General features: G+C 48.4%; 1 protein-coding gene across 1 annotated transcript; it reads left to right on the forward strand.

The window, feature by feature from the left end:
• The first annotated feature begins 642 nt into the window (after positions 1 to 642).
• adamts5 (ADAM metallopeptidase with thrombospondin type 1 motif, 5 (aggrecanase-2)) lies at positions 643 to 27,880 on the forward strand. Its single transcript, XM_088913374.1, has 8 exons — positions 643 to 2,232; positions 14,885 to 15,017; positions 19,338 to 19,505; positions 20,558 to 20,841; positions 22,432 to 22,615; positions 23,782 to 23,957; positions 24,405 to 24,580; positions 26,204 to 27,880. Exons 1-8 carry the CDS (start codon positions 1,147 to 1,149, stop codon positions 26,772 to 26,774), a joined length of 2,778 nt encoding a protein of 925 aa, XP_088769500.1. The 5' UTR covers positions 643 to 1,146; the 3' UTR covers positions 26,775 to 27,880.
• Positions 27,881 to 27,998: the final 118 nt, after the last annotated feature.

The raw sequence follows: 27,998 nt of genomic DNA on the forward strand, positions 1-27,998 counted from the left end.
ACAGAGAACATGAGTTCTAACTTCTTAATGCTTTTTCTAAAACACTCTATTGTCTTATGTTAGAACTCACTGTTCTCAAGCTAATGTTGAGGCAAAAACCTCTTTCTCAGCTCAACATTCTGAGATGGACAGGTTAGAGTTGCAGAAAAAAAAGTATATATATATAGTGGGAAAGGAATATCTCAATTTGAAATATAACAATGACAACCAAAATACTTTATATGCTGGATGGTACAAGATGCTATATATGTTTATGGTCAGTCTTGAAATTATTTATCAGGAGAAGCAAATGGGGAATCTCAAACAAACTTGCGCTTGTCCCAACACTGACCCCCGGTCACAGCTTCGCGGACGGCAAAATCAAGTAGCGAAGACGACCACGACGAATTGACTGTGTATGCCAGGTCCTTCCTCTTTAAAAGCAAAGAAGGTAAAACTGTTTTGCGTATTTCCAACCCAAACATTCGTGTGTTTTTCTCTCTGACTGAACGAGACGGCAAATTGTAGGAGTGGTTGTCTGTTTGGAATTTCTCCTTCCTCCCTCCCTCTCTCTCTCTCTCACTGCCTTGGCCAATTGCTGAAATAGCCGAGACAGGAATGACATTCCGCTATAAAGGCATTGTTCAGCCTTTCCTCATCTCCAGATTACAACTCTCCTCTCTCCGAGCGGCGGCGGGGACGCCGGGAATGGGAGCAGATTCCGGGTGTCGCTGCGCGCGGCGTATTCGGCGCTGAATCCCTCGGAGCCTCAGCGACACTTGACTCCGCACTTTGATTCTTACAGACCAGACCGCAGAGCCCAGAGAGAGAGGAGGGAGGCGGGAGAAAGAGACAGAAACAGCGATGGGCAGGACTTTTCGTTTTCTCCAGCGCTTTTAAGTGGGAACTTTGCGTTTTGTCTTAAAAGTTCAGCGCAGTCCCCGCGAGTTCTCCTTTCCTCCTGCTTGCCTTTTCCCCCCCTGCCCCAATGCCTTGGCTTACTCGTCTTTTTATGAGTTCTGTGGGTATGTCCGAGTATCAAGGGGCAATGTGCAAAAATCCAACACCTTCAGGTCTTTTCCCAAGTTTTTTGCGCAAACTGTTGTTATGATTTTAATCGAGGTTAGGTGGTAGAGTGCACATAAACACGCCGCTCTGGGATTGGAGATGACAGCTCTCTGTTGCATTTTCTCCGTTCAAGGAAACATGCTGCTCTTCAAGCTTGCGTTGCTGTGCGTTATGGAGCTCCGCGCCAGCGTCACAGCTTCGGGTTCCAGCCCGACGGTGCGCACCGCCGCGCCACCTGTCGCCGCCTCACCTGGAGGGAGACACGGACTGCGGAGGAAGCACGGCATCGTTCACAGCATCGACCAGATCTACCACGGCGACGGCAAGATTGGCTATATAGTGTACGCGGACGGCAAGAAATTCCTCTTGGACTTGGAGAGGGACGAGTCCGTCTTGTCCCCGCATTTCAGCACACAGTATGTGGATGCGCTGCAGGGTAGCAAACACGGGCGGCCACCGCACAAGGAGTGCGTTTACCGTGGCACGGTGGACTCCCGCCCGGAGTCGCTGGCTCTGTTTAACTTGTGTGGCGGGCTGAAGGGTTTCTTTGCGGTGAGGCACGGCCGGTACACCCTCAGACCCCTCCTCAGGGCGAAAGGACACGAGAACGGGGTGTACAGGGAGGAATCGGACCGAGCTCTGCACCTCTACACCCGGGAAAGCTTCCGCTTCGAGGCCGTGTCCACGGGGGAGAGCTGTGGGACCCGGGGCGGAGCGGGCAAAGCGGAACAACATCACGGGGCTCTGGGGAACGGCGGCCACCGGGGTCGAGGTCGCGACGGCCACGACGCGCACGGCGAGGAGGCATGGTGGTTCGCCCGGCCGCTCGCTCACACCCCCCCGGGGAGGCAGCGCACGCGTCGCTCTGTGTCCCGCGCCCGGCACGTGGAGCTGCTCCTGGTGGCGGACGGGTCCATGACCCAGAAGTACGGCGATGACCTCGAGCACTACCTGCTCACGCTGGCCTCCATCGCCTCCAAGCTGTACGGCCACGCCAGCATCGAGAATCCCATCCGGCTGTCGGTGGTGAAGGTGGTCGTGGTGACCGATAAAGAGAAGGGGCTGGAGATCAGCAAGAACGCCGCGGCCACGCTGAAGAGCTTCTGCAAGTGGCAGAACCAGCAGAACCCGCTGGACGACGACCACCAGGAGCACCATGACGCGGCCATTCTCTTCACCAGGCAGGTAAGGCGCACCGAGCTCGGCATCTCACCTGGGCGCATTTAACGCATCTCCACGCTCTTAGCGGGGTTTATAAATGTTGTTCTTGCTCCGCAGTGTTCTTGATTGTGTTTTTGTTTTCAATTCCCTACACCACATCAAAGTTTCTAAAGTTATTTAGGGCATTCCACTGAAGTGGCAGCAGAAGTTTATTGTGCGCCGTCGTGTTTCCACTACACTTTTTTTAACCAGCTTTAAGGCACAGCTTTTTGCCGAGTAAAAGGACATCCCCGAAGCACTGACTGCGAGTGGGAGATTATTGTTTCCGTTGTCTCGTTTTTATTTAGAACCTGCAGGAGTTGGTGGCGGACCAATGTGTGTAGACAAATCTACTATTAACCGAGAAAGCAGGTGGCACGCCTGTTGTTGTTAGGCAAGTATAATCATCCCGATTGCAGCGCGGACAGGTGGCTAAAGCGATACTCTAAAATTCGGGCCAAAATAGCGAAGCGCTGATCCTCAAAAGTTTCTAGTCAACGATCTCTCTCGCTCACCCCTCCTCCCTCCTCCGTTACTCCTTTGACAGCCCTGTAACTGCTTCCTACACGTGTTGTTCTGGGCAGCGATCCCTGCCTTTGGAGTGCGCAAGGCAATACCCCCTCCCAGTCCCGGGATAGCTCCGTCTCGCTCCTCGGACATGCCTGTGGCCGTTCTTGTCGTCAGCTCAGCTGTTGGGTAGCTGTTCGTGCTTAATACGAAACCACATCGCTCAGCTCTTTTGTTTTTCTCCGTCTCTCTCCCTAGCGTCCGCACGGTTGCTTGAGGGGAAGCTAGCTCTGAGACTGGATAGGCGCGGAAAAACTTGGGGCAAGCAACGCTATTACAACCGTGTGCGTTAGAAGTGAAGTGTGTAGCAGCAGAGGTGGATATGGACAGTGGGAGACACGGCCATCACGTTGCATTTGCTTTGCATTTCTGAATCTGGGGGCTTGATTTGAAGTGGATTCCGCTCATTGCGAGTTGGCAGGTCTCGGCTGCCCGGCTGGGATGGGCTGGCACGGCGTCAGCGCGCCCACCTTGTCGTGTTGACACACTGCGGCTCTGAACACCTGCTCGGCAGTTAAAAGTGGGGAGGGGGTAATTTGGAGATGGCGGGCGGGGGGGAAGACCTGACGTTCGGCGCTGTTCTCAAAGGCAGCCAGCAGAGCCAGCAAGAGTTACGACCCCTGTTTTTTTATTATTTGTTTGTTTAACATCAGAGGGCCTTTGCTGTGTGCATGTGTGTGTGTTTTGCAGCCATTCAGAACTCCAGACGCCGCGTCTGCGTTGCTGGCGCAGTTTTTTTCCCACTCGCAGACAGTCTGTGGTCTCGAATCGATACGGTCACGCTGATTCCGCAGCCCGGCGCTCTCTTGCCCTTGAAGCGGCGGCACGCATCCCCGAGGCCACGTGCCTGTGTTTCCCACCGCCGTTTTGCTGTTTGTGATTCCTGAGCCGGACAAGCGGGCTATTGAGCGTCTTGTGATTGCAAGATAGCTGGTATATCCTAGATGATCAGATGCGTGACCTGTTTCCGTTTTGCCTGTCATTAACGCACACAGAACAGAGCCGTGCCTGTTCTGGAGCGAGTGGGGACCAGTAACATTCACAGCCGAGTGGAGTGGAATGCAGTCTGGTACGCTAGGTATGGAGGGCACGAAACAACAGCTCTGTGCACGTCTCTTTACATATGTATATATTGGGTGTGGGTGGTGTTCACATCACCTACAAACCTATATTATAGCAAGCCTGAGATATATGAAAATACACAAAGGCATTCATACACTCCTGGCACTTCTATATCCACCTGCTGCAGAACATCTACAGAACACCACAGCTGAAAGGCAGTTTTTGCCTCTGGGGCAGTGTGAAAGTGTCCAGGCAGTGTTTTGCTGCAGCAGCAGAAGCTGTCTGCTCGTCAATCTTTGATTTTTGTACGCCAGTGTAAAATCACCCTGTGAAGCCAGAGTCTGGGCCAGGGAGCAAAATAACCTCACGTTCTTATCTGCACAGCTGTGCTTCGAACTACTGTTTGTGCGTGCGCTTGGGGGAGTGTCAGTTTGCTTTTTGTCTTGTGTTGACTGTGTGCTGGCGGGTGTAACTGAAGTGGGGGTTTCACGGAGCGTGGCCCTGGAGTCAGCTGTGAGGAGCTCTCGGGTTGGCACGGTGACAGTACCCCACGTCACACCTCTCCCTGCTGCCAGCTGCTTCGGACAGAGGGAGGGCGAGCTCCCATTGGTCCGAGTCTCGGAGCCGCGGGCGTGTCCGCGTGCCGGAGTTCCCCCTGTCATCGCACAGGCTCCGCTTGACAGTGTGGCTGGCCGAGGAGTCCTGGAGCACGAGCCACAGAGCAGCTCCTGTGTTGCTCTCCACGAAAACCCGCTGGCTCACTGGGAACCGAGATTAGTACTGACAGCTACGTAAGTCAGTACCTGTGTGGCCTCATAGCTGTGTAGGTTACAATCATGGCTTTAGCCTGCAGCTGTCCCCCTCCTCAGGCGCTCAGCCTGGAGTCACGTGGGCTGCATCCTGCAGGGGATGCCTGCTCAGCCCCTGCCTGGGTCTCTTGATCTCCGCTGCTGTCTGCATCTCCCGGATCACACAAGGTGTCGCCCCTCCACCACCAACAGCCAGCCCCCTGTGCGTCCACATTGCAGGGCTGAGCTCCGGCCTAACATCACCGCTTCTCTGCTCCTCTCAAAAATGCATCTGCGTCCCATCCACGCAGTCCTCACTGTCCGCCGAGTCCCACAGCTCATCCCATCGTGGCCCTCAAACACAACCACAGGCAACCTGATTCGCCGGTTTAATAACTAGACATCAGTTACTCAAAGACCTCATTCAACCCCTTTAGAGAATGTTTTTTCAGTGGCTAATTGATATCCAAGGATTTCGTCCAGCTGTTTTCCTTGAAAGAAGCCAGAGAGGCAGGTTCAACAACACAGTTGAGCACCCTGTTCAGGATTCCCACAACTCTCTGTGTAAAGAAGGGCCTCCTTTTCCTCCATTTAAATGCACTTGCCCAGATAAACTGCATGCAGCCTTTATTCCAGTGGAAAATGAAGCATTTTGCCTTCCGCAGGGGCTGTAAAGTCTCCAAAGAGCTGTGCTGCCAATGTAAAAAGTAAGGCGTTAACAGACACGATCGTTTTCCCCATAAATTCAATTTTCAAAAAATCCTTAATAACTGTCTTATGTTTTGTGGCCGTTTTGATTACTTCAACAGCTGTGCAAGCAGTTGAGAACACAAAATGAAGTTTCACAGGGCTGGGTTAAAGCAGAAGGGATAGGCCGTGTCTCCTCTACAATCCTGTATGGGCAGTGAGAAAGCAGTAAGAAAATGGACGGATGGGTTAAAGCAGATTGTATTAGGTTACAATCAATTTGTTTTTCTGTCTAGTCAGTTAAACAAACCAGGTCCCAATGGCAAAGCAGCTACTGTACATCCATTTTGGACTACAATAGCTATAACTGTTTTACTGAAAGGTGATATGCTAAATAAGGTTTTAAGCTTCTGATAACACAGTTGTTTTTAATGGCATGCTGAGGTGAGAGTGCATGAGTGACATCTTGCAGTGTTCTCTAGAGCACAGGAAGGCGTCATCAGACTATAACATGGAAAGCGCAGCACAAGTCCATCATATGGTCTACAAAACTGAAAAAATCCAACTGCAAGCCAACTCCAAGTGTGTCTAACACACACAGACACGTGTGTGTGTGCACACGGGATGTGCCAGAAGGAGAGGGAGACATGTGCTGTCAGCAGTCCGGATCTGGCTCTGGACCAGTGAAACTGAGCCTGCACAGGAATGGGTGAGAGTGCTTCCCACCACAGCCCAGCAACCACACACCACACCGTCTGGACCAGCCTGTGTGGCCGCCTTCTGGGTCCCGCAGCATCATGGGATAGCTTTGTGAGTTTTAGTGCTGCGTGTGGGCTTGTGCGTGGTCTTAGGACTATGGTGCATACTGTATGTGTCCCTGGTTAACCAGGCAGACTTGCTTCAGAGGCGCAGAGATGACCTCATTTAAATTGTTAGAACATAAATACGTAGTTACAAATGAGAGGAGGTCATTCAAACTATCTAGCCTGTTTAGCAGTTGCTTCTCCAGCCATTTCTTGACTGAAGCCAGTCTCTCAGCTTCAACCACATAGCAGGGTTGCTTGTTCCATGCTCCCACAAACCTTTGTGTAAAGAAGAGCTTCCCGTTCTCGGCTTTAAAAGCACTTCCACGTACTTCCCACCTGTGTTTGCTGATTTGTGTTTTTTTTTCTTGCAGAAATCTTATACGTCAACATTGTCAGTGCTTTTGAGGATTTAAAATACTCCATCTTCTCTGTTAGGAAGATGTTTTCGGGCTATATATCACATGTGCTCAGAAACCAAAAATGCAAAATGGAAAAACAGTACATTAATTACTTTGTCTTCTTTGTTAGGAAGATGTTTTCTGGCTATATGCTGTATCACATCTTCCCAGAAAAAATGTAAAATGGAAAAACAGGGAAAAGGAGGCACACACAAACATGTTTTTAAAAGGTCTTTTCCCATTTAAGCAAACCTTACCATCTTTAAGCACTAACCCTTTAGTGCATTGTCACTTCATACAGAGACAGGATCATGCTGCAAACCCTAATCAGGTCCTCTTTACTGTTTACAGATCCTACAGATCCACATCATGCACAGTATGCAGAAGACGTAGAGATCAGCCACATCTGGGGAGAGATTAGGCCATCAGCCAGTGCTGCTATAATTATAGGTTCCACATATGACCTCATACGACATACGAGCATTCCAGCATTTCCTCTTTTGAAGCAGTGAGGGAGAAAAGCGTAAAAAAAAACACCAAAAATAAATATTCTTTGCAAGTCCAAAAGGACTTTGTGATGTAGCTCTTGTAATGAATGAAAATTTTGAAGGGGACGTTTGGGGTTGGTGACCAGGCTGAGAAGCAGGGCACTCCTATGTCAGTGATACAATGGGGTGCACTGTGCTTCCTGTCTGGGAAGGGGGCTCCACGTCACAAGACCCCTTAAGAACACTTTTCTGGTAAATCGGGCGATTGTACTGTTTATAGAATGCTTTACCTTTGTGTTGGTTTCAGCTGTGATTTACCACACTTCATCCAGCTTTACCACACTCTGCTGTGCTGTTGTCCTGGAACTGAATGCTGGGCAGGCAGGCAATCTTCTTCACGACTCAGAGTTGCACACGGACGGGGGCACTGACTCTGCCCAGAGATAAATATCAGTCTCGCCCACTCCATGCCATCACTGACTGCACATCTAATTGCTCTCAACTACTGTCAGGATTAGAGGCAGCTGCCTGGGCCTCAAGTCTACCACACATGACTTGATAAGCGCGGTTTTTCGCACCTGCTTAATCGAAATCGAATGATTGATGTTGTGAATCCTGACAGGCGTGTGCAGAGCTCTGAGTGTTCATTATCATGTCCAGTTTTCACAAACATGGCCGACCAGATACACATCAGTGGCTAGTTATATTAAATGTCTTAAATTTCTCCTTATTTTTCCACTTAAGTGTTCCTCGAATGGAAGGATGTTAATGCAAAGCAGCTTAAAGGAGGTATGTCATGACTCCTACTTCAGGGAAAAGGATCTTCATTTTTTAAAAGTTAAGTCATTTTTTACTTAGGATTATTGTATCTTATATTTCCAAGTCATCTGGGAAATCAGGGCCCTGGCAGGATTTTCTCAGTGTGCCTCCTCTGAAGTTTTCAGTGACTTCCTAATAAAGTGGCCACACCCTGCCATCTGTGTAATCTGAATCCGGAGGGGTCTGCGGGGAGTCTGGCGAGAGAGTTGCGGAGAAGCCAGGGCCGGGCCTAACCCTACACCAGTCTCTCTGAGCCAGTCTGAGTGCGACCCCCCCCCCCAACAACATCCTGAACTTTAATCCGCTTCCCAAAGGCATGAGCCCACTGTCCTGCGGGGTTACAGGCATCTCACATCGCTACACAGAAATATGCCTGGCAGACGCACGTATTTTCACAGGGAAATGTTGGTGTTTTCATTTGAAGAATAGTATCCGTGCTGATTGAATTTAGGGGGTGCTGTATAGTGGTTAGAACTGAGGTTAGGGGGGCTCGATTCCTCAGTGCAGGTACTGCTGTTGAATCCCTGGACAAGGCATTAAGCACTGGATATAAACCAGACCCATCTGTACTCACCTTTCAGGGATCATACATATTCAAATGTTCAGTATTTATAAGAATAATAATGTGCCTATTATCCATATTAGATTGATATTATATTCTATAAGTATTATTTTGTCAAATTCTCACTCACGCAGGGTAGGTTTTGGGCCTCATGGTGTAAAAATTCTAATAGCCTTGATCAGTATTGGTAAATCCCCAATAAAAAGCTTCAATGCAAGAAAAAGTAACATGCCATTCTCTCCAGACACGTCATAATTCCAGACCTTTAACTATCTGAATGAACCATAAGAACAAGATATAGCTTTAAGGGGTGATGGTGGTTAGAATTGCTGCCTCTCAGCTTCCCATGCTAAATTCATGGGGTGCTGTCTGCTGTCTGTATGTTCTTCCTGTATTCCCCAAAAATGGGTGGATGGATGCATCTATAAGGAAATGGGGAACTTTCGAAATTCACACTTCATTCAGCAAGCAACCTCAAAGCTGAATAACAGGAGGTGCAGTTGGATATGTGGATAATCACTCACATTTGATAACAATAACATAGAATCGGAGCACAGTAAAGTAATTGCTCTTAGGAGATTAACATCACCTTGTAACGATTGTAAAAAAAGAAGACATCAACAAAATACAAAATAGCTCAGACCTGCAGAAGGCTCCACGGCCAAAACGCTGTTTTCTTTCTTCTCTTTTCAGCATGGAATAAACCTATTACTTGTTCCTTTACAAAACAGTAAGACTGGAATTATTTGCATAGTTTGGCAATCAGCAACTTTGGCAACAATGAAAGGGGACCAAGAGGCCAGCTGAACTTTGCTATGAGACAATAACTGGGGCCATGAAGCATTTTAACTGTAATTCATGAGGGACAACCACATCCAAGAATTGGATGCATGTGAATGTTTGACTTATTATGTTAGGACGGGTTTGGCACAGTGGTACAGTGGTTAGCATTGCTGCCTTGCCCCTAGTTCTGGGGCCATGGGTTCAATACTGGAGCTGTGGTACTATATTCGTGGAGTTTGAGTGTTCTCCCTGGGTTTGCATCGGTTTCCTACAGACACTCCAGTTTTCCCCAGCTGCCCAAACACATGCTGGTGGGTTACTTGGCTTCTGGGAAAACTGGCCCTGGTGTGAGTGTGTGTGTATTTGTGTCTGTGTGTGCTCCACGATGGACTGGCGTCCCATCCAGGGTGTACACTGCCTCACACCCTTTGCTTGCTGGGATAGGCTTCAGCTCCCTCCCTCCCAGTTTTCATTTAATAACTTCCATTTCACAACCTCAGAGTTGAAATGATTGTCTCTTTCTGTATTTTGCTGTGTAAGTGGGTGAAACAGTCACGTGTGTATTTGTGTCAATACACAAACAGGCACAAACAGGCAAACAGAGCAGGCCTGTTTGCCTGGGCTCCAGAAATGGGTGTCAGGGGTGCTTCCACCCAGCACCTGCAGTTCATTTAGACCTTGACGTTCTCCTGTCTCGCACCCAGCCCCAGGTTCTTGTAGAAATGAATGGTATACTGTGGTAAAAGAGAAAAACAGTTAGCAATGTATCACAATTAAATCATAGTAAAGCAGAATTCAAATCACTGAAACAACAACATGATAAAACCCTGTTGTAGGTAAAACTGAGGTAATGTCGTACAAATTCACCATGGTGAATTTTCACAAGAATTATTTGAAGAAACAAATGAACTGCCTGTCAGAGGCCAAAGAGTCAGCTCGTGTTCTTTCTCGGCTGCTGGCCATGACAAGCTTGTTGATGTGATACTCTGCCATGTCACGATCTGATCATAGCAACGGCATTACCATCCCATAACCTGATCTGGTCAGATCCAGTGGCTGAGCAACACTGATCCTGCTCAGTACTGGGATGAGAGAACTCTGTGCAAAATCAGGTTGCTGCTGGATGTGGTGTTCATGGACCAATTAGGTGGGTCTCTTCCTTCTGGACCAGCATTTCCAAACTAACACCCCCATATGGTGAGAGGACATTGTGCTATAGAAGAAATGACACATTAAATGAAGTTCTGACTCCTTCAAGTTCCGATGACACTTGTTGGTTCTGTGCCTCAGTGGTGGATGAAGTAGGTAACCCTTCTATAAGTCAAGAGCTCCTTGATCCTAAGGGTTGAAACGTGTTTTATATCCATCCATTTCACAACCACTTTATCCAGTTGAGGGTCACAGGGGAGCTGGAACCTATCCCAGCAGGCAAAGGGAGAAAGGCAGGGTACACCCTGGACAGGACACCTATCCATCAAACAGACAGACACACACTCTTACCAGGGACAATTTTTCACAGAATCCTATTAATCAAGAAACTGGAGCACCCAGAGGAATCCCACACAAACATGGGGAGAACATACAAACTTACACATAGACATCACCCCCAGGAATTGAACCCAGGGACCCAGTGCTGTAAGGCAGCCATGCTAACCACTGTAGCCACCCAAGTATTTTATGTATGAGTTAGGCCACATTGCTGTGACTCAGTACATTAACAAGGCTCAAACCTTGACACAAAGGTACTCCTGAACAACAGCTTGCTCGTGATATAAAGCTCCTGCCTGCTACCTGCAGAGGGTGCTGGTAGAGAAATGCAAACCGAGTTTCCCTTCACTTTCCTGGGCAAAGTTTCAAATGCTCCCCTTGGCTAACCAGCCTTTCTTCTTTCGTGGGTAAATAAATGAAATCCCTCAGGTCTGGGTTTGAGCCTTGTTTAATTTTGTGCAGCTGGACATCTGGAGTGAGGGTGATTGTAGAAGCTGTCCTGCCACTAAAGGCCAATAAAAACCTCTATAGCCTGCATATAGGTTGACATGAGGTTAATGAGTTAATTGGTGGAGGGCTTAAGAGCCATATTCTCACATGAGGCTAATTAGGAATGGTTAGGATTTTTAGGGATTTAGCAGTGTTTGGTTACTGGGTTGTTTTAGAGCAGGTCTTTGTTGGTATGTACTGGAGATTGTGCTGAATTAAAACTCAGTTGCATTATATTTTGCTGTCCATCATGAGTTTCATATGCTCAGACCTCACAAGCTGCCTATTTAGAGGGTGGCCTGACACAATATGCTTTTATGCTGTGCTTGTTCTATGCAAAGCATCTAGAGATATAACTCGATTTATATTAATATTTATTGGTACACAGTCTGCAACTGACAATAATGCAGCATACATGCTGTGTTTTTGATTGACGTTTGTGTTAAATGTGAAGAATGGTGGAGCAGTGTTCTGTATCATCACGAAGGTGTGCACAAGTTAGGACAGTGCTAGTTGTATTGTAAGTCGCCAATAGAGTAGGAAAGCATTGTGGTGTTGTATTAAATAGAATACGTGTGCTGCAAAATATGTTCCACACTGTACATAAACACTGGTAGAGCAAAGATATAGTGTAAATCTGGACTGCGGTAATACTTTCCACTCTTAAAAGCACCGGCTGCACTCTGGTGTAGTGGTCAGCATTGTTGCCTTGCAGTGCTAGGGCCCTGGGCTCAATTCCTGAGGTGCTGTCTGTGTGGAGTTTGTATGTTCTCCCCATGTTTGCATGGGTTTCGCATGGGTTTTCTCCCACTGTCCAAAGATACGCTGGTAGGTTAGTTGGGAATTTTGCCCTGGCGTGAGTGTGCAAGTCTGTGATGGACTGGTGTCCATGGTGTATCCTAACCATATCTTGCCAGGACAGTCACGGGCTCCCCCACAACCTCAAACTGGATAAAGTGGTTAGAAAATGGAAGGATGTTAAAATCACGCAATGGTGTGAAATGGAAGCCAGGGCTCAAGGCTGCATAAGCTGAAGATTGTGGATTTGGGGCACCCCGATGCTACACCTAAGTGTAAGGTACTTTCCTAAACTCCCTAAACTGTATACATGTGTATAAAACATGTGTTTAAAACCGAAACTAGGTGACTGCAACCCCCATTAAGTGGATTTGGATCAAATTAACAGTAGCAATAGAGAGTCCTGTGAGCTGTGCATTGCGCCGTCAGCAGAAACAGGCAGGCAACTGGCATCACAGCCACCCCTCCTTCACTGCCTGGGTGCCCCCGGGGCTTCTGAGTGGGTGTGGAGACAGCAAGTGGGTTCGTCTCCAGGGGGTTCTGCTCTGTGGGGGCTGCAAGAACGGGACATCCCTGCCTCCTCCCCCCCTGAGTGGAGAGGATTATCGATCAGTTGTTTTCCACCCACAGTGCAGAGTGAGAAGACAGCGCAGGCCCTGGGGCCCTCTACTAATTGACTGTGCTTGTGTGGATGTGGAGGTGGGGGGAGGTTGTGCACCAGTTCCATAGACGTCACTTGTTTTCTGTGTCCTGGTCTATAAGAAAAGGTGACTGTGGGATAGCAATTCTTGACCATACCATTGCAGATCAGGCCTGAGAGAAAAACGGGGTTTGTGCCTCACTGGAAAGAGAAACAACAGCATAAGGGCATCTTGATTCTCATTTAAAACGTAAAATGAGTTAAGATCAGGAAGAATCTATTCTTCTGCTTTTCTTGCCTTCAAATTTATCTTCCATCTATTCTGCACGCAATTCATAACTGATCATTGAAAGCTACAAAAACACTTTCTGACACATTGACGTAGAAGAAACTCTTGAATGCTGTTGATAGCTGATCAGTGCCGGAGGAGACATTACATTTCTGGTAAAATGAAATTTGGCCTTTGTGAGCATGTGGTAAACTCTCTTAGTATGTCTGCATGTCCCTGGGTATAGATATACTGCTGCATGACTAATCTCCATTATTATATAATGAGAACACAGTGTACACCCAGTGGCCTTTCATGTTGGGTGAACTGGCACGTGTAAACTGTCAGCAGAGTTTAACCTATTACATTGAAGAGGAAGCTCTGTGCTGGTGTTTTCACTAATGCTCAGGGAAAGTCACGTGGCACAGGCTGCAGTGATGGTTGTACAGGGCTTCAGTGCTGCAAAGGAGAGAGTTCCTGCACACGGATTTCAAGATGTGCACATCTCGAGATGTGGGGTTTTAAAAATCCAGAAGCTCAAAAGCATCAAGAGGGTTGCCCATACAGTCTCTCCAGCTCTCCCTACCAGGGGTTGTAAATGAGGACATCTTCCTGTCACATGATCTCAGGGCACCCCGCTGGCTGTGTATGGGAGCTGATCTGTGTGGAATGTGAGTGCTGTCTGCCAGCCATTCTCTGCCCTGTTCCTACAGAGCTCCTCCTCTTTCTGGAGATCAAGCCAACTGAGTGCTCAGTAACCCTTGGTAATTGGCTCCTATAATTGAACTTCTTGCTCGGCTAGACCTCTTTAACTTGCCTCTGAACTCGGTCTCTGGTTCCAAAGAATTTGCAGCTGCCTGCACAGAAATTCAGCCAACAGATCTCCACCCACACTCTCCTCAGCTTGCTTAAGAAGTACTTGCTCCCTCGTTTCTGTCTCAACAGCTCCAAATAGGTGGCACTTAATTGACATGGAGAGGAATGTGCTGTATCAAACACTTCCACCAAGTCCAGTTAGCGACAGACCACACCCATCCAAATTCTTAAGCATATCAAATAGTAATTGATCAACTGGAGATCACTGAGCCTAACTCAATCATTCCAGCTGATTGAGAGCTCAGCTGGAATGAAAAACAGATGGCAGTAAAGCCTTTAGTTACAGGGCCCCAAGTTTATGGAACAGTCTCCCACCCCATATTCGGGATGCCGAGTCAATCTCAGTATTCAAATCCAGACTGAAGACCTATTACTTCAACCTAGCCTACTCACACCTTACATTATTGCCTGGTGCAACCATGGCTGCTAGTGCTGCTGTACATGCCATTGTGTGTCTCTGTGTTGGCCCACCAGGTAGATACATCTGTTCTGACCAAACTGTCCTATTCTCCTCCTCACATGTCCAGATGGCACCCGGGCTGGGCACTATCTGAGTTGGATGCTGCATCACTGCCATGGATTCAAGAGGGACATTGTGGATATAGCTATCGTTTAGGAGGATTTTGCTGGTCTACAGAGATCTGCATGAAGTACTGACATACAGAAAACATGATGGATGGCTTAATGCCCTCATTCATTTATTTCTTTTTTTAATTGTATAATGTTAGCATGCCCAAAGGGGTTGGGCAGCCAGTTGACCTTGGACCCCTAGAGGTTTTTGTTCTCCTTACTAAGTCGTTTTTGGTACCTCTCCTCCATTGTCATCTGGTCTTTTCTGTTCTGTTTCACAGCATGTATGGTCACTTGCATTGTTAAGCGCCTTGGGGCAACCTTGTTGTGAATGGCGCTATATACAAATAAATTGAATTGAATGAACAGAAGACACTGGGAGTCCTGGATGATGAGACATAGGAGCCACTGGTGTACGGTATTGGACTGGAATATGTGCTGACGTTGCTGTATTATAGGCCAGCTTTGCCATAGTGTACGCCATTAGATGTGAGTTGCCTGACCCTGCCCCAGTACTGACCCCAACCCTGTGCTGTGTCTCCCTGCAGGACCTGTGTGGGCACCACTCCTGCGACACACTGGGAATGGCCGACGTGGGCACCATCTGCTCGCCCGAGAGGAGCTGTGCTGTGATCGAGGACGACGGGCTACATGCCGCCTTCACTGTGGCGCACGAGATCGGTAGGCACGCACCCCTCAATGAAACGTCCGATCCAGCAGCATCATGATCACACACCTGGGTCACAATCACCCCCCAGTGGAGATCAGATGATGTGAGCACTGGTAGCGAAAATAATCTCAGTTAGGCCATATCTCCACAGCAGATTTTGTAAAACCATGTTCTTAGTAAGCCAAAGTTTTAAAACTTTACTGGAGAGCTGGAAACAGTAAAGTGTAATAAAAAACAGGGGAAAGACAGGCAAAGTAGTAGAAGGGTGTAGCAGTTTCTGTCACAGCATGATGGTGCTGTCTGTGTAGCTAAAGAAGCTGTGGGCCACATGATCAGAGCACAAGATACGACCTCTCAGTTCCCTGCAGTGTGCAGAGTGTGCCTGCTGATCCCTCCCTAAAGACAAGATAGGGCTGAGGCTCAGAATCAGAGGGCATATCTGAGAGATGTTCACTGTGAGCCCCGTCACGCCAGCTAACTCATACATCCTGTTTGCTTGGTATCAGATTTGCTTTCCCAGAGTACTGTGGCACAGTTGCGCTTTGCCCATGTGTGATCCCTGCAGTCACATCGTGAGATAAGGAGATAAGGACATGTACGCTGCTCAGCCAGAACTTCAGAAAATACCCATAACGGTGGGTCAGCCCACCCTCGGCTGCAATTACAGCGGCAACATGGCATTGTTCTGGTTTCCCTGGATAGTCACAGACATCCATAGAGATATGGGACCACTCAGTGCTCTTCACACAAAACGCAAAATCTGCTGGCTGCCCCTCTGATTCTGTAGTTTTTTGTGTCCTGAATTGTCCTTTCAAGTTGGTTTTTTTTACAAACCACTGCCAGTCAACCCCGGAGGCCTTCTGAGTTAGCCAGGTCTGATGGGGTTTTTTTTGTGACGATGCACAAGAGGCACGTGCACCCGCAGACATGCTTCTTGTGAGGTCATTTACCTCAGCCTACATTCCCATGTCACAGCAGAGGAAAATGCCTGACCCGCTACTTCCTTACAGTCCTCCAAATACCACCTTCTGGGATAATTTCTGGTACCAGTCCTTTTAGCAAGACGGACCACACCTAGCTAATGTTATTATTAAATAATTCTCATCTTGAGACACTGCTGTTTCGAAACCCAAGCCTGGGCAGTGCAGGGCAAGACTGTGCTGAAGATCACAGGAGGTGTGGTGAAAAAAAGTGAAAGTCAATGTCAAGCTCAGCATGCCAGGAGTAAGAAATACAGAAACACACTGCACATATCAGTGAACTAGTGACACTTGTGTAAACAATCACTGACAGACTTGGCCATCCTGTGAGCCTTTGCAGAGGATATATTGGACTGTTGGGGGTGGGGTGTTGTGTGTGTCTCAGTACACTTTAAAAGGATTCCTAAAGGCAGCCAAAAACATAACCGCAATCCCTGCGCTGGTGGAGAGAGTGAGATTTAAGCTTTCTTCTGCTGTTGCTAGGTGGATACGGATTGCCCTGAGGCACAGAGGATCTCTGAGAGTTACCTTGATATAAGTCTCCGGGCAGCTGGCTATGCTGTAGATCACGCAGATCACCCCCAGACTGAGCTGCACTTTGTGATCTCGGGGGCAGGGGAAGCAGCAGGCTCTCTTTCTCTTTCCTCTCCCCCTTCCCCTCTCCACCCCCACAGCAGGAGAGCTGCCCCGAGCGAGCGGAGAATCGGGGTCATATGGGCCTGTTTGAAGTGGGCCTGTGTAGAGAGAGATCAGAGCCTGGTGCAGCCCACCTCTGAGTCAGGGCCGGCCAGGCAAGACGGCCACACACACTGGGGAAGAAGAGAGAGAAAGTGTGAGGGGAGGAGGGACACGGAGCAGTATGGGGTGGGCACACAGAGATAGTGTGGGGGGCTGACTAAACTGAGAGGAAAGGGCAGAGATGGGTGATGGCATGGAATTGTTATTAGCGTTTGAGATTTCCTACTGTTTTCTCAAGCAGGGGCTCTGTTGACCTAGCATTTTTGGTTTTGCGTTCAAAAGTGTTCAATAAATTTAAACTCTTTTACAGAGTTTAACTTCATCACGAAATAGGGAGCATGCAGGGTTAAAATGCTTGTCCTGTGTTTGTTTTGAGCTGTTTGTTATGAGCTCATTGCAATAATCCGCCAACAGTTTCTACTGTATATGGCTACACAGTCATGTACACCAACTATTATTTTACTGGGAATCTCAGAATAGTCATACTTAGTCCATGGGTTCAGATTACTCTGGAGTGGACTATGTTGGGGGCCAGTTATTGAGCACATGATTAGTCTGTGGAATTACAAGTCAAGTAGGAATATTGATTTGTGGGAATAATTGCCTTGGGGTTAAGATTATGATGTGATTATGACAACACAGTTTGAAATATCTTCCAGTCGCCTTTTACAAATAGCATATCAGTCAGTTAAGCAAATGCATACCTTTTTCATCCAACTTGAGCATTGGCCTCAGCAGACGGTACTGCAAAGCATGAATGCATTTGGCATGTTATCTCCAAAGGTCATCCAGAAGAGAGCTATCCCATGCTTCTCCTTGACCCGTGTGCCCTTCCTCCACTAAAGCTGGAGAGCGAAGTTGATTGATCTTTGTCTAGTCATGGGTGGTCACCCGTGGGGGACTGACCTGTGGCTGGGCACTTCACTACAGCCTCCCCACACTCTGTATTTGACCAAATGGAAGAAACAGACACCTGCATAGGAAATTCCAGTGGTTTCCCTTCCCGCCAGGGTGCTGTTAGGTGTTGATGTCAGCTTCTGACATTTTGTGAGATAAGAACAAAAGCAAGGTTTCGACAAGTGGGAGTTTAATTTTACCTGCTTGGCTGTTAGTAGTTTGTCAGTGATTAGTGAACACAATGAGGTGATGGCCTCATTAATTTTATTTAATTCTGCGGTGGCCTACCTCAGACTGCTGCAGGGAGACGTCTAGCTATAGCACGTAATGCTCTAGGTTAGCGTAGGGAAGCCTGACGCAGCTCCAGGACACAGGGCTACCAACTGTCAGTCATATTGCAGTGAATCTAAACCTTGTCTTCCTCTCATTATCCTTTAGAAGTGGACAGAGCTCTCTTCCCAAATGAGAAAGAGTTGTACACCTGGGAGCTGTTATACAAAGCATGACAGATGACTTACCCAAGGTGGAGGTCCAGAATCTGGTCTTGATCGATGTTTGTCCTACTATTCCCTAATGCTTCTCAACCAAACTATTTTCAATTCTGCAAAGCATGTATTGTGGGGAGTATCAAGCAGAAGCCATTTTCACTTTTAACCCCCAGCTCAGGACATTATTTGACCCCTACTACTCAACACTCAAACTCCATGGGAGACTGAGTGTTCTATATCATTGAGCTCAGAATCCTACATGCCCCTCAACCCCCTTCCATGCCTCATTTTGAGTTTCCACTGACAGCTGTCTATGTGTGTCAGTACATCACCAGGTACAGCTGGTGCTGGGCTATCCAGCACAGCCCGTGCAAACCTCAAGATTTCGGGCTGAAATTATGATGTATGCAGTGCAGTCCATCAAAGTCAGATTTGAAAAGCCAATATGAGCATAGCAGCTTACTAGAGGGAGGGATACCCTCCAGGTGTAAAAAAGCTCAAATGACTGAGTGCATCAGAAGCACCTGTTGAATAATTTAAGGTATGATGTCTTATGTTAATATACCAGAGAAATTAGGTTGTGACCTTTCATTTGAGGGGTCAAGCATACTCTCATACCATATAAATCAGATGTTCTAATCATGAAAATTAAAATTAAGGAGTTCTCACTTGTGTCTTTAGGCTACACACTCTGCTGCACTACCTAATGACAGGCATGTTCCTATCTACACAGAGAGGTTGTGTAGGGGTCACTGAGGACTGAGGGGCCCATGGAGAGAAATCTGTGGAATGTTCTCCAATGCATCATGTATGCTGAAGGGCCCCTACTAATCCATCTTCTCTTTGCTTTTTGTTCTTTTCTCGCATTCACACTTTTCAAAGGCACCAGTTCTTCATTTTAACCCTGTCAAAAAAAAGTAAAAAGCACAGATCTCACTAACCGCTGTTTCTTGAACATGTAACAATGTTAATTTTGCTACAGAGTAATACAAACTTGTGGTAGCTCTGTGGGGATCAGGGCCTCCCATTAAGCAATTTGAGATGTTTTGTCATGAGGACATTTCTTTCAAATCATACTTAAGTCTCTCCTGCAAATGTTTGAATGGCTTCCTTCTTGCTTTTGTTTTTCTCCTGTGTATTGACCTACAGATCATATTTTGCCAACGTTACCTGGTTCTCCCAGGTGAGCTGTATCTGAGTGTTTAATATATGTTTGTTTTCTGAGCAGGGCACCTCCTGGGACTCTCCCATGACGACTCCAAGTTCTGTGAGGAACGGTTCGGCTCCAGCGAGGACAAGAGGCTCATGTCCTCCATCCTGACCAGCATTGACGCCTCGAAGCCCTGGAGCCGCTGCACCTCCAGCACCATCACGGATTTCTTTGACGACGGACACGGTGAGCGGGGGGGGACAGGAGATGGGAGAAAGGAGAGAGGATGACAATGAGGAAGGAGAGTGGGTGGTGGGGGGGGGGGGTTAGAGAGAGAGAGGAACAAGTGGCCACAGTGTAATTCATCGGTCATGCCAATAAAGCTCTTTGAATTTGAATTGGAGAGGAGGGGGAGGACGATGGACAGGGAGAAGATGGGAAAAGATAGGGAGGAGAGAGGAGAGGGATGGAGGAAGTAGGAGAAGGTGGAGAGGGTTATGAGAGAGAGGCAGATGGACAGGGAGAAAAGGGGAAAGATCGAGAGGAGACTGAGAAGTGAAATGTAGGGAAAGATGGAGAGGAAAGGTTGAGGGAATGGGAGAAAATGAGATGGAAGAAACAGTTGGCAATGGAGAAGAAAGGGAGGCAGTGAGAGAAAGGAAAGGAGGAAAAGAGAGGGAAGACAGGGAAGAAGGGGAGAAAATGGAGTGAGAGGGATAGTAAAGGAAGTGGGAAATCAAGGAGTTGGGGGACTGGCAGCAGAAGCAAAAGAGAGGACAGACCCAGACAAGTATACAGTAGGAGAGGTTTCAGAGAAGTATTAAGTTTGGCAGGGCCCGGGGATTGTATGGATACACCCAAGGGTCACACACAGAGTGAATATTTGATCAGGCCCGTCTCTGGAGCTATTTCAGTGTAGGGCAGCTGTGCGGTGTGCGATAATGCAGAAATAGTACGACAACTGGCCAGAGCCATAGCAAAGCTAAGGTCACACCCCTCAGAAAGCCATATTCTTCAAATAGCCTGAACAAGAGCTATGAAAAGAAGTGTTTATTACAATTTGCAAGATTCTGAGATACCGTTTAAAGGTATTCCGACAAAGGAGTGGCGGATAATCCGCCAAGAACACTAGTGAACTAGTGTTTAAAATTCCTCATGATGGTGACGCTGTTATCTTCCTCTTCCTTTCTGCTTCTCAATTTCTCTCTCTCTCGCCCCCTGTCTGACACTCCCTCTCCCACTTTCCTGTCTCTTGCTTCCTCCGTTTCCTTTTATCCCAATCTCGGCTGCTTCCACAGCCGAGTGTCTCCTGGACCCCCCTCGGCAGCCCCTGTTGAGCCCAGAGGAGCTGCCCGGACAGAGTTACGATGCCATCCGGCAGTGCAAGCTGGCCTTCGGGATGGAGTACACCGTGTGTCCGGGCATGGACGTGTGCGCCCGACTCTGGTGCGCGGTGATCCGCGACGGCCAGATGGTCTGCCTCACCAAGAAGCTGCCTGCCGTAGAGGGCACACCCTGCGGGAAGGGTCGCATCTGCCTGCACGGCAAGTGTGTGGACAAGACACGCAAGAGATACTACTCGGTGAGTCCAGAGGAGGAGCAAGGAAGGGTATAGGAAGGCAGATGTGAGCAATCAACAAGTTGGGTATTGGGTAGAAGGGCAGAAAAGGTACGCAGAGGAGACATAAGAAAGGACCGGAAAGGGTGTGAAAGAGTAATAAAGATTGGGAGAGGACAGGAGAGGCATATGAGGAGGTATTAAAGATCAGGAGAGGACTAGAATGGGTTTGAAAGGATAATAAAGATCAGGAGTGGACAAGAGAAAGTAATGAAAGGATCATAAAACTCGGGAGAGGATCGAAAAGGGGTATGAGGGGATGATAAAGATCAGGAAAGGAACGGAGAGGATGGGAGATATTTAAGATCAAGAAAGGACCGGAGAGGGTTTGTAAGGATAATAAAGAGCAGACAGCACTGACTATGGAAAAGAGTGTGGTAGGCTAATAAAGATCAGGAGTGGACTAGAGAGAGTAAGAAAGGATAATAAAGGTCAGGACAGGACTAGTGAGAGTATGAAAGGGTAGTAGAAGGCAGGAGACAGTAGAAGGTGGACAAAAAAGACAAGCTTAGAACGGCTTCACTTTAAGTACGAGTGTCATGGCAGTATAGTGCAGGAGTCTGGCTGAGTCCGTGGCTCAGAGTATTTTATCCGGAGCAGACATTGGATATTGTGCCCTAGCCAACAATGCGAGTGTGGCTTGTTGGAAAGTATTGGATTAGCTGAGCCGAAGCAAGATAGAACAGTGATGCCGCTCTGATGATATTGACAACCTGCCAGTACCCTGTCCTCTCTGTGCCTGTTACATAACTGAGCCGCTATTCCTGTGCCACTGAAAGCCTGGGGAGAGAGCCTGTGGTGGATTACAAGGACAGCCCTGTTTCTCATTAGCATCCCCAGAGCTGATATCTGTTGGCACATTGGAGTTTTGGCTGCTTATTAGCGAGACGCAGGAGACTGTTTTTGTGGGCAAACTACTGTTCATTGTCCTGATTTGTCTGCTAAAAAGAACTTCCTAGAATTCTGGAGTTATACACACACCATTCCATCCTAAATCTCTGCCCCTAAACCTATGCCGAGTCTTACTGCCTGCTTTAACTCTAATCTCTCAACTTTCTGTATGCTAACCTCTAACACAAGCACAATGTCACTGTTAACAAAACATCAGGATCGTTTCCGAAGACCTGTGGCGTTACTTGCAGCCTTTGCATTACAAGCCCTTGTGCACTCAGTCATCCTCACAGTGTCCCCTGGTGGACTGTGACTGAATGACAGAGAACGTTCTGTGGTTAATATCATGATACCACAACTTCAGTCCCAGAGGTCACCAGCATCTACAAGTTTTTATCCACCTCAGCTTTTTAACGGCTTCACTGAGGAGGTTATTAACTCAACTTATCACCATTTTTGGAAAGGCCTTCAGCTGCTGACAATTTAAAGTGACTCAGAAATCTTGTTGGATGACAGTGGCTCTTGAGGGCAATCGCAACATTATAAAACGTCTTATAAAGTTCATGTCTCCCTCCTCCCTTTCTTCAGTCCCGCTCTCCCCCAGCTTCTCCATTCAGACCCCGGTTGGCGTTACTGATGTCTCCCCCTCTCTCGTACTGCCAGGCCTCCAACCATGGCGGCTGGAGCTCCTGGGGGCCCTGGGGCCAGTGTTCCCAGACGTGTGGGGGCGGCGTTCAGTTCGCTCACCGCCAGTGCAACAACCCTTCGCCGCGCAACAACGGCCGCTACTGCACGGGGAAGAGAGCCGTCTACCGCTCCTGCAACGTCAGCCCTTGCCCCCCGAACAGTGAGTACCACGCACCAGGGCCCACTGACAAGACTCTGGCTCCAAATATTTGAAAGTGGAATCCAACCCACTGCCCTATATGGCAGTGAAGTGTGGGGTCCCCTCACAGACCAGGATTACACTCAATGGGACAAACACCCCATAGAAACATCCTCCACGTGCAGAGAAAACATCCTAACAGCGCATGCAGGACCGAATTAGGCCAATACCCACTATTGATAAACATACTGAGATTAATAAGAAGAAATTAATAAAGTGTTGGCTACATCAAAAAAGCAGCAACCAAAACTACCACCACAAGGCCCTTTTGAGCCAAGAGCTGACCACAAAAAAGAGCCCTCTGAGCCAGCTGGTCCTTGAGGCTCACTGGCCCGAGCCACACATCGACACCAGCCTCAGGACAGCACTGCTAGAGCACCACAATCAGAATCAACCACATCACAGCACAGATCAAACAGCAATATCTCACACACTGGGACACACACACACAAACACAACATAAACTAGAAATCTACAGAACCCTAAACAGACAATACACACTAGCCGAATATTTGACCAAGATAAGAAACAGCGAAAATAAAAAGACCCTGACAAAGTACAGGCTCAGTGACCACAGCCTGGCCATATAAACTGGGCAACACAGACAGACCTGGCTGCCCAGAGAGGACAGGCTGTGCTCCCACTGCCAGAAGGGAGAAATAGAGACAGAGGTGCACTTCCTACTGCACTGTTACAAATATTCTGGGATTAGACAAACATTCTTCCCCAAATTTAAATCTAGTCCCAGAATTCCCACACCTGCCAGAATCACAACAATTCCCAATCCTACTGGGATGGGGGAGGAAGGAAGTCAGTTGAACTGGTAGCCCAGTATGTGATCTCCTGTCACAGCCTGAGGAACAGTGAGCCTGCCTCCCAATAATGCTCCATATTTGTATGTAAATGTCTTTTGATTTTATGTAAATTGTATTTGTATTGCTTTGGCAACACTGATTTATTCATTGGTCATGCCAATAAAGCATCTTGAATTGAATGGAGAGAGAGAGCACAGACACTTCCCGCAGCCAGTCCAGCGCTCTGTGCCTGAGTGACACAGGGCCGCGGAGGGGCAGAGGGGGCACCATCTCTTTCTCACTGTCACTGTCCTCTCTACACTCTGTGCCCAGGCAAGAGTTTCCGGCACGAGCAGTGTGAGGCGCGCAACGGCTACCAATCCGACCCCAAAGGCGTGAAGACGTTCGTGGAGTGGGTACCCAAGTTCGCGGGCGTGCTGCCGGGCGACGTGTGCAAGCTGACCTGCCGCGCCAAGGGAACAGGCTACTACGTGGTGTTCTCCCAGAAGGTGAGCCGCCATCCGCGCTGGCTAGACCCCGAGGGTTCAGAGTTGACCGTGAACACAAGGGCTAGTACTCCTGATCAACCCCAGCCGACTTTCTAAAGATGTCTTAGTGAGGCAGAAACAATGAGAAGGACAGTAGGAGCTGTCTTTTTCTGCTTCTATCCCTCTACAGGCAGTACACAGCCCTGCAGTAACTCTGCCTCTTTGTGTGTAGGTGATTGATGGTACAGAATGCCGGCCCTACAGTAACTCAGTCTCTGTCTGTGTGTGTAGGTGATTGATGGTACAGAATACTGGCCCTACAGTAACTCAGTCTCTGTCTGTGCGTGTAGGTGATTGATGGTACAGAATGCCGGCCCTACAGTAACTCAGTCTTTGTCTGTGCGTGTAGGTGATTGATGGTACAGAATGCCGGCCCTACAGTAACTCAGTCTCTGTCTGTGCGTGTAGGTGATTGATGGTACAGAATGCCGGCCCTACAGTAACTCCGTGTGTGTGAGGGGGAAATGTATCCGGACTGGGTGTGACGGGATCATCGGCTCTAAACTGCAATTTGACAAGTGCGGAGTGTGTGGAGGAGACAGCTCGGACTGCATCAAGGTGGTCGGCAACTTCACCAAGAAAAGGTACAGTGGTGGGATACAGCTTGGGGGGCATATACCACCATGTGGGCTGGCGACCCCTTCACCTCTCTGTTCCAATTCAAATGTGCCTACAGCAAGCAAAGTCTCTTGTTTTACGGCACAATGCTTTTGTTAAAAAACTAAAGTATACTGTTTCTATGAAGTATTTCTATCTCATTTTCAAAGTGTCTGGATTCTCTATTTTCTGTCATACGCTTAGCTACATCAGAGTCAGCGCTGATTGAAGGAGTGACACATCTCAATCTGCTCCTAGCTATAAAGTCCTGAGACATTTGAACGATTACAATCGAGAGGAGGTCACCTCATTTGTCTGGTACCTAGTTGATCCAAGAAACCCAGGCAATCAGGTTCAAAAACATTGCTGAATAGCGTATTCCCACAACGCTCTAGATCTGTTCTTTCTTTCACTGTTGATTCCGAACTACTCCACAGGATTGACTTTGCCAATGCTTTTGCTTTTGACTCTGACCAAGCAATGCCCACTTTTGTCTGGGCTTCTCCTGGCTACAGTGGGATGTAACCCTAGAAAAGAACCCTCCATACCACAATCAGATATCACAATGCATAGGTATGGGGCTTCGACCAGTTCTTCAAATCAAGAGTGGGACTCAACCATCACTTTAAATCAAGAGTGAGTCTCAGCCAGATCTTCTCATTAAGACTGGGACTCAAACTTTGTGAGCAGCTGTGGGGCTCATTCTTTACTTTGACTGTGGGTTTCATCAATCATTGGGGTCTACCTGTGCTTTGAGCAAGAGTGGGTCTCATCCTATGGTTTGAGCTCACATTAAGCTCCACCTGTTGTTTTGAGCAAACTCAGGGCTCAGTCCATGTTTTTGAACTAGTATGCAGAACAACCTGAAAATTTCAGCAAATGCCTTTACTGGAAGGCCTGTATAGGAGCCCTGTTTTTATATAGATTTTTAAATACAATATACGTTTTAAGAGGGGAAGTGCTTGTTAAGTCCAGCATTAGAGCTTTAGTGTGCAGAATTTAACACTCTGGTGTAAGTTTGCTCTGCACACTGCAAAGCTCCATTCATTGCACACATAGACCAGGGTAAATGTCCTGCAGGGATTCCTTTATTGGTAAAAGGGAGAATTCCCAGAGGATCTGCAGGATCATGTATGTTTGACATTGCACTGTCTCAGTACCCTTGATGTCAGTAGGAACTTCAGCAGGGACAGTACTTAGAAAAGGCAGCTGACTGCAATGTGTGATGGAAGAAGTTAATTGCAGTACTTTTAGAAAAAAAAAACTCTTGCAGCCTATAGGGTAGCCAGGGGCTGTCGGGGGCTTCAACACTCTGTCTCTCCACAGATTCCAGTTCCAGAGACAGATAAAACAGATTTAATATTCCCGCTGTGCAGCTCAGTTTTTGTGCTCTGAACTCTCACATGCTCTCGGTGCACACTGGGCCTGGGAATGTTTTCTCACAGTTCACAGCCCAGCCTGGCTGGCACGCGCCCAACTCCTGGCACCAACACTCTGACTCTGTCCATCCCTCCCTCTCTGCCTCTGTCTCCACACCCTGTTGATCTGCACTAGCTCGGGTCCCAGTGCACACCGTCTCACACCCTGTCTTCTTGCTGTCTCCCCCTCAGCAAGGGCTACACGGACGTGGTGAAGATCCCAGAGGGCGCGACGCACATCAAGATCCGGCAGCATAAGCCGAAGGACCAGCCCCGCTACACCGCCTACCTGGCCCTTCGCCGGCCGGGGGGCGAGTACCTGCTCAACGGCAAGTTCATGATCTCCACCTCCGAGACCATCATCCCTCTCAACGGCACGGTGCTTAACTACAGCGGCTGGAGCCAGCGCGACGACTACCTGCACAGCATGGGCCCCGGGGCGCTGAGAGAGAGCCTCTCCGTGCAGATCCTGGCCACCGACATGCGCCATCAACTGGACGTGCGCTACAGCTTCTTTGTGCCTAAGAAGTCCCTGCCCCCGTCTGCCCCCGTCCCCGCCCCTAACCCCGCCCCCGCCCATATCCCCGCCCACAAGCCCCCGCAGTGGGTGACTGGGCCTTGGCTGGCCTGCTCTCGGACCTGTGACGCGGGCTGGCAGACGCGCACCGTGCACTGCAAGGACTCTCATGGCAAGCTGGCCAAGGGCTGCTCCATGCAGACCAGACCCTCTGCATTCAAACACTGCCTGCTGAAGAAGTGCTGAGGACTGCACACACGCACACGCACGCACACATGCGTGATCACCTCCTGGACAGATTGGTTTCCTGCCACCATTATTGTTTTTACTATCGTTAGAATTATGTTTTTTGCTATTATGATCGGCGTTATTAGAACTGTCATTTGTGTTTCGACTTGCTCTGTCGTGTTTGTCGCCGTCTTGTCTGTGTGTTGTTTTAACTCCACGACAAGGGCTGTGAATGGGGTGGGGGGGTTGGGGGGGTCACCCTGCACCCCACATCCCCTTCACTGGGCCCACGGTTTCACTCCCCCTCCCTCACTCCCCCCCCCCCCCACACACAGGGAGCAGTCGCTCTGCAGCTCACCAGGATTGGCGGACATCTTCGCTCCAGAGTCAGCGACTCTGTCAGAGTCAGAGTCGGCGGTCAGCTTCGGAGAACCAGCAGGTGATGTCCCAGCAGGAGGCAGTGCCCTGCGTGGCGGACATGGCCTGGAGCGCGGACACTGACAGAGTGCCCTCAACAGACAGGAGGACAGAGACCGAGAGGCGCAGCAACACGGAGGTCCCGCGTTCCGAGCCCTAAGGCAACGTCCTGGAAAAGCAGGTTCTTGGCTTGTCAGGATACTACACTCAAGTCTGGTCACAGTGAAGTCCTGGAACGGTAACCAGTGACGCCAACTGACGAGCCTCCCTGATTCCCAACGCCCCCAGTTACAAGAAGGGGCCTGGAACATTTCTTTTGCGACGGCGATTCATTGGGTTTCTCGTGTCTGTGTGTTCTGTGTGTTTAGGAAATATCCACATCTTCAAGTACGACAATGTGTTTCTCCTGGATGCCTGCAGAGAGAGGTATCTGGGAGGATCAGTTCAGTGATGAATTAACGCACTTAACCCCCTCCCCCCCTTCCCCCATTCAGACCCGACCTCGTCTCAGCCACGCTGTCCTGTCCTCACGGACCCCTGAGCAGTACTGTCCAGCAGACCCCTCTGAGGGCAGGGGGCCAGAGTAGGGAACGACGGAAACACAGCACTGAAATAATAATTTATTGTTTGTACAACTGGTATGTGAAAAACTATGTGACAAATTTATTTATTACTATGACTATTTTTATTATAATTATTTAACAAAGGAATACCAATTGTGCAGAATCGTTCTTTCTCTTTATCCTCCCAACTCCTCCCTTCCCCCGCCACCGAGAAAATATCTTTCTTCTGTGAACTATGCATATAAAATGAAATGAAATATAA

This window comes from Atractosteus spatula, chromosome 4 (genome assembly GCF_055471065.1).
Source record: "Atractosteus spatula isolate fAtrSpa1 chromosome 4, fAtrSpa1.hap1, whole genome shotgun sequence".
In the NCBI taxonomy this organism is placed as follows: domain Eukaryota; kingdom Metazoa; phylum Chordata; class Actinopteri; order Semionotiformes; family Lepisosteidae; genus Atractosteus; species Atractosteus spatula.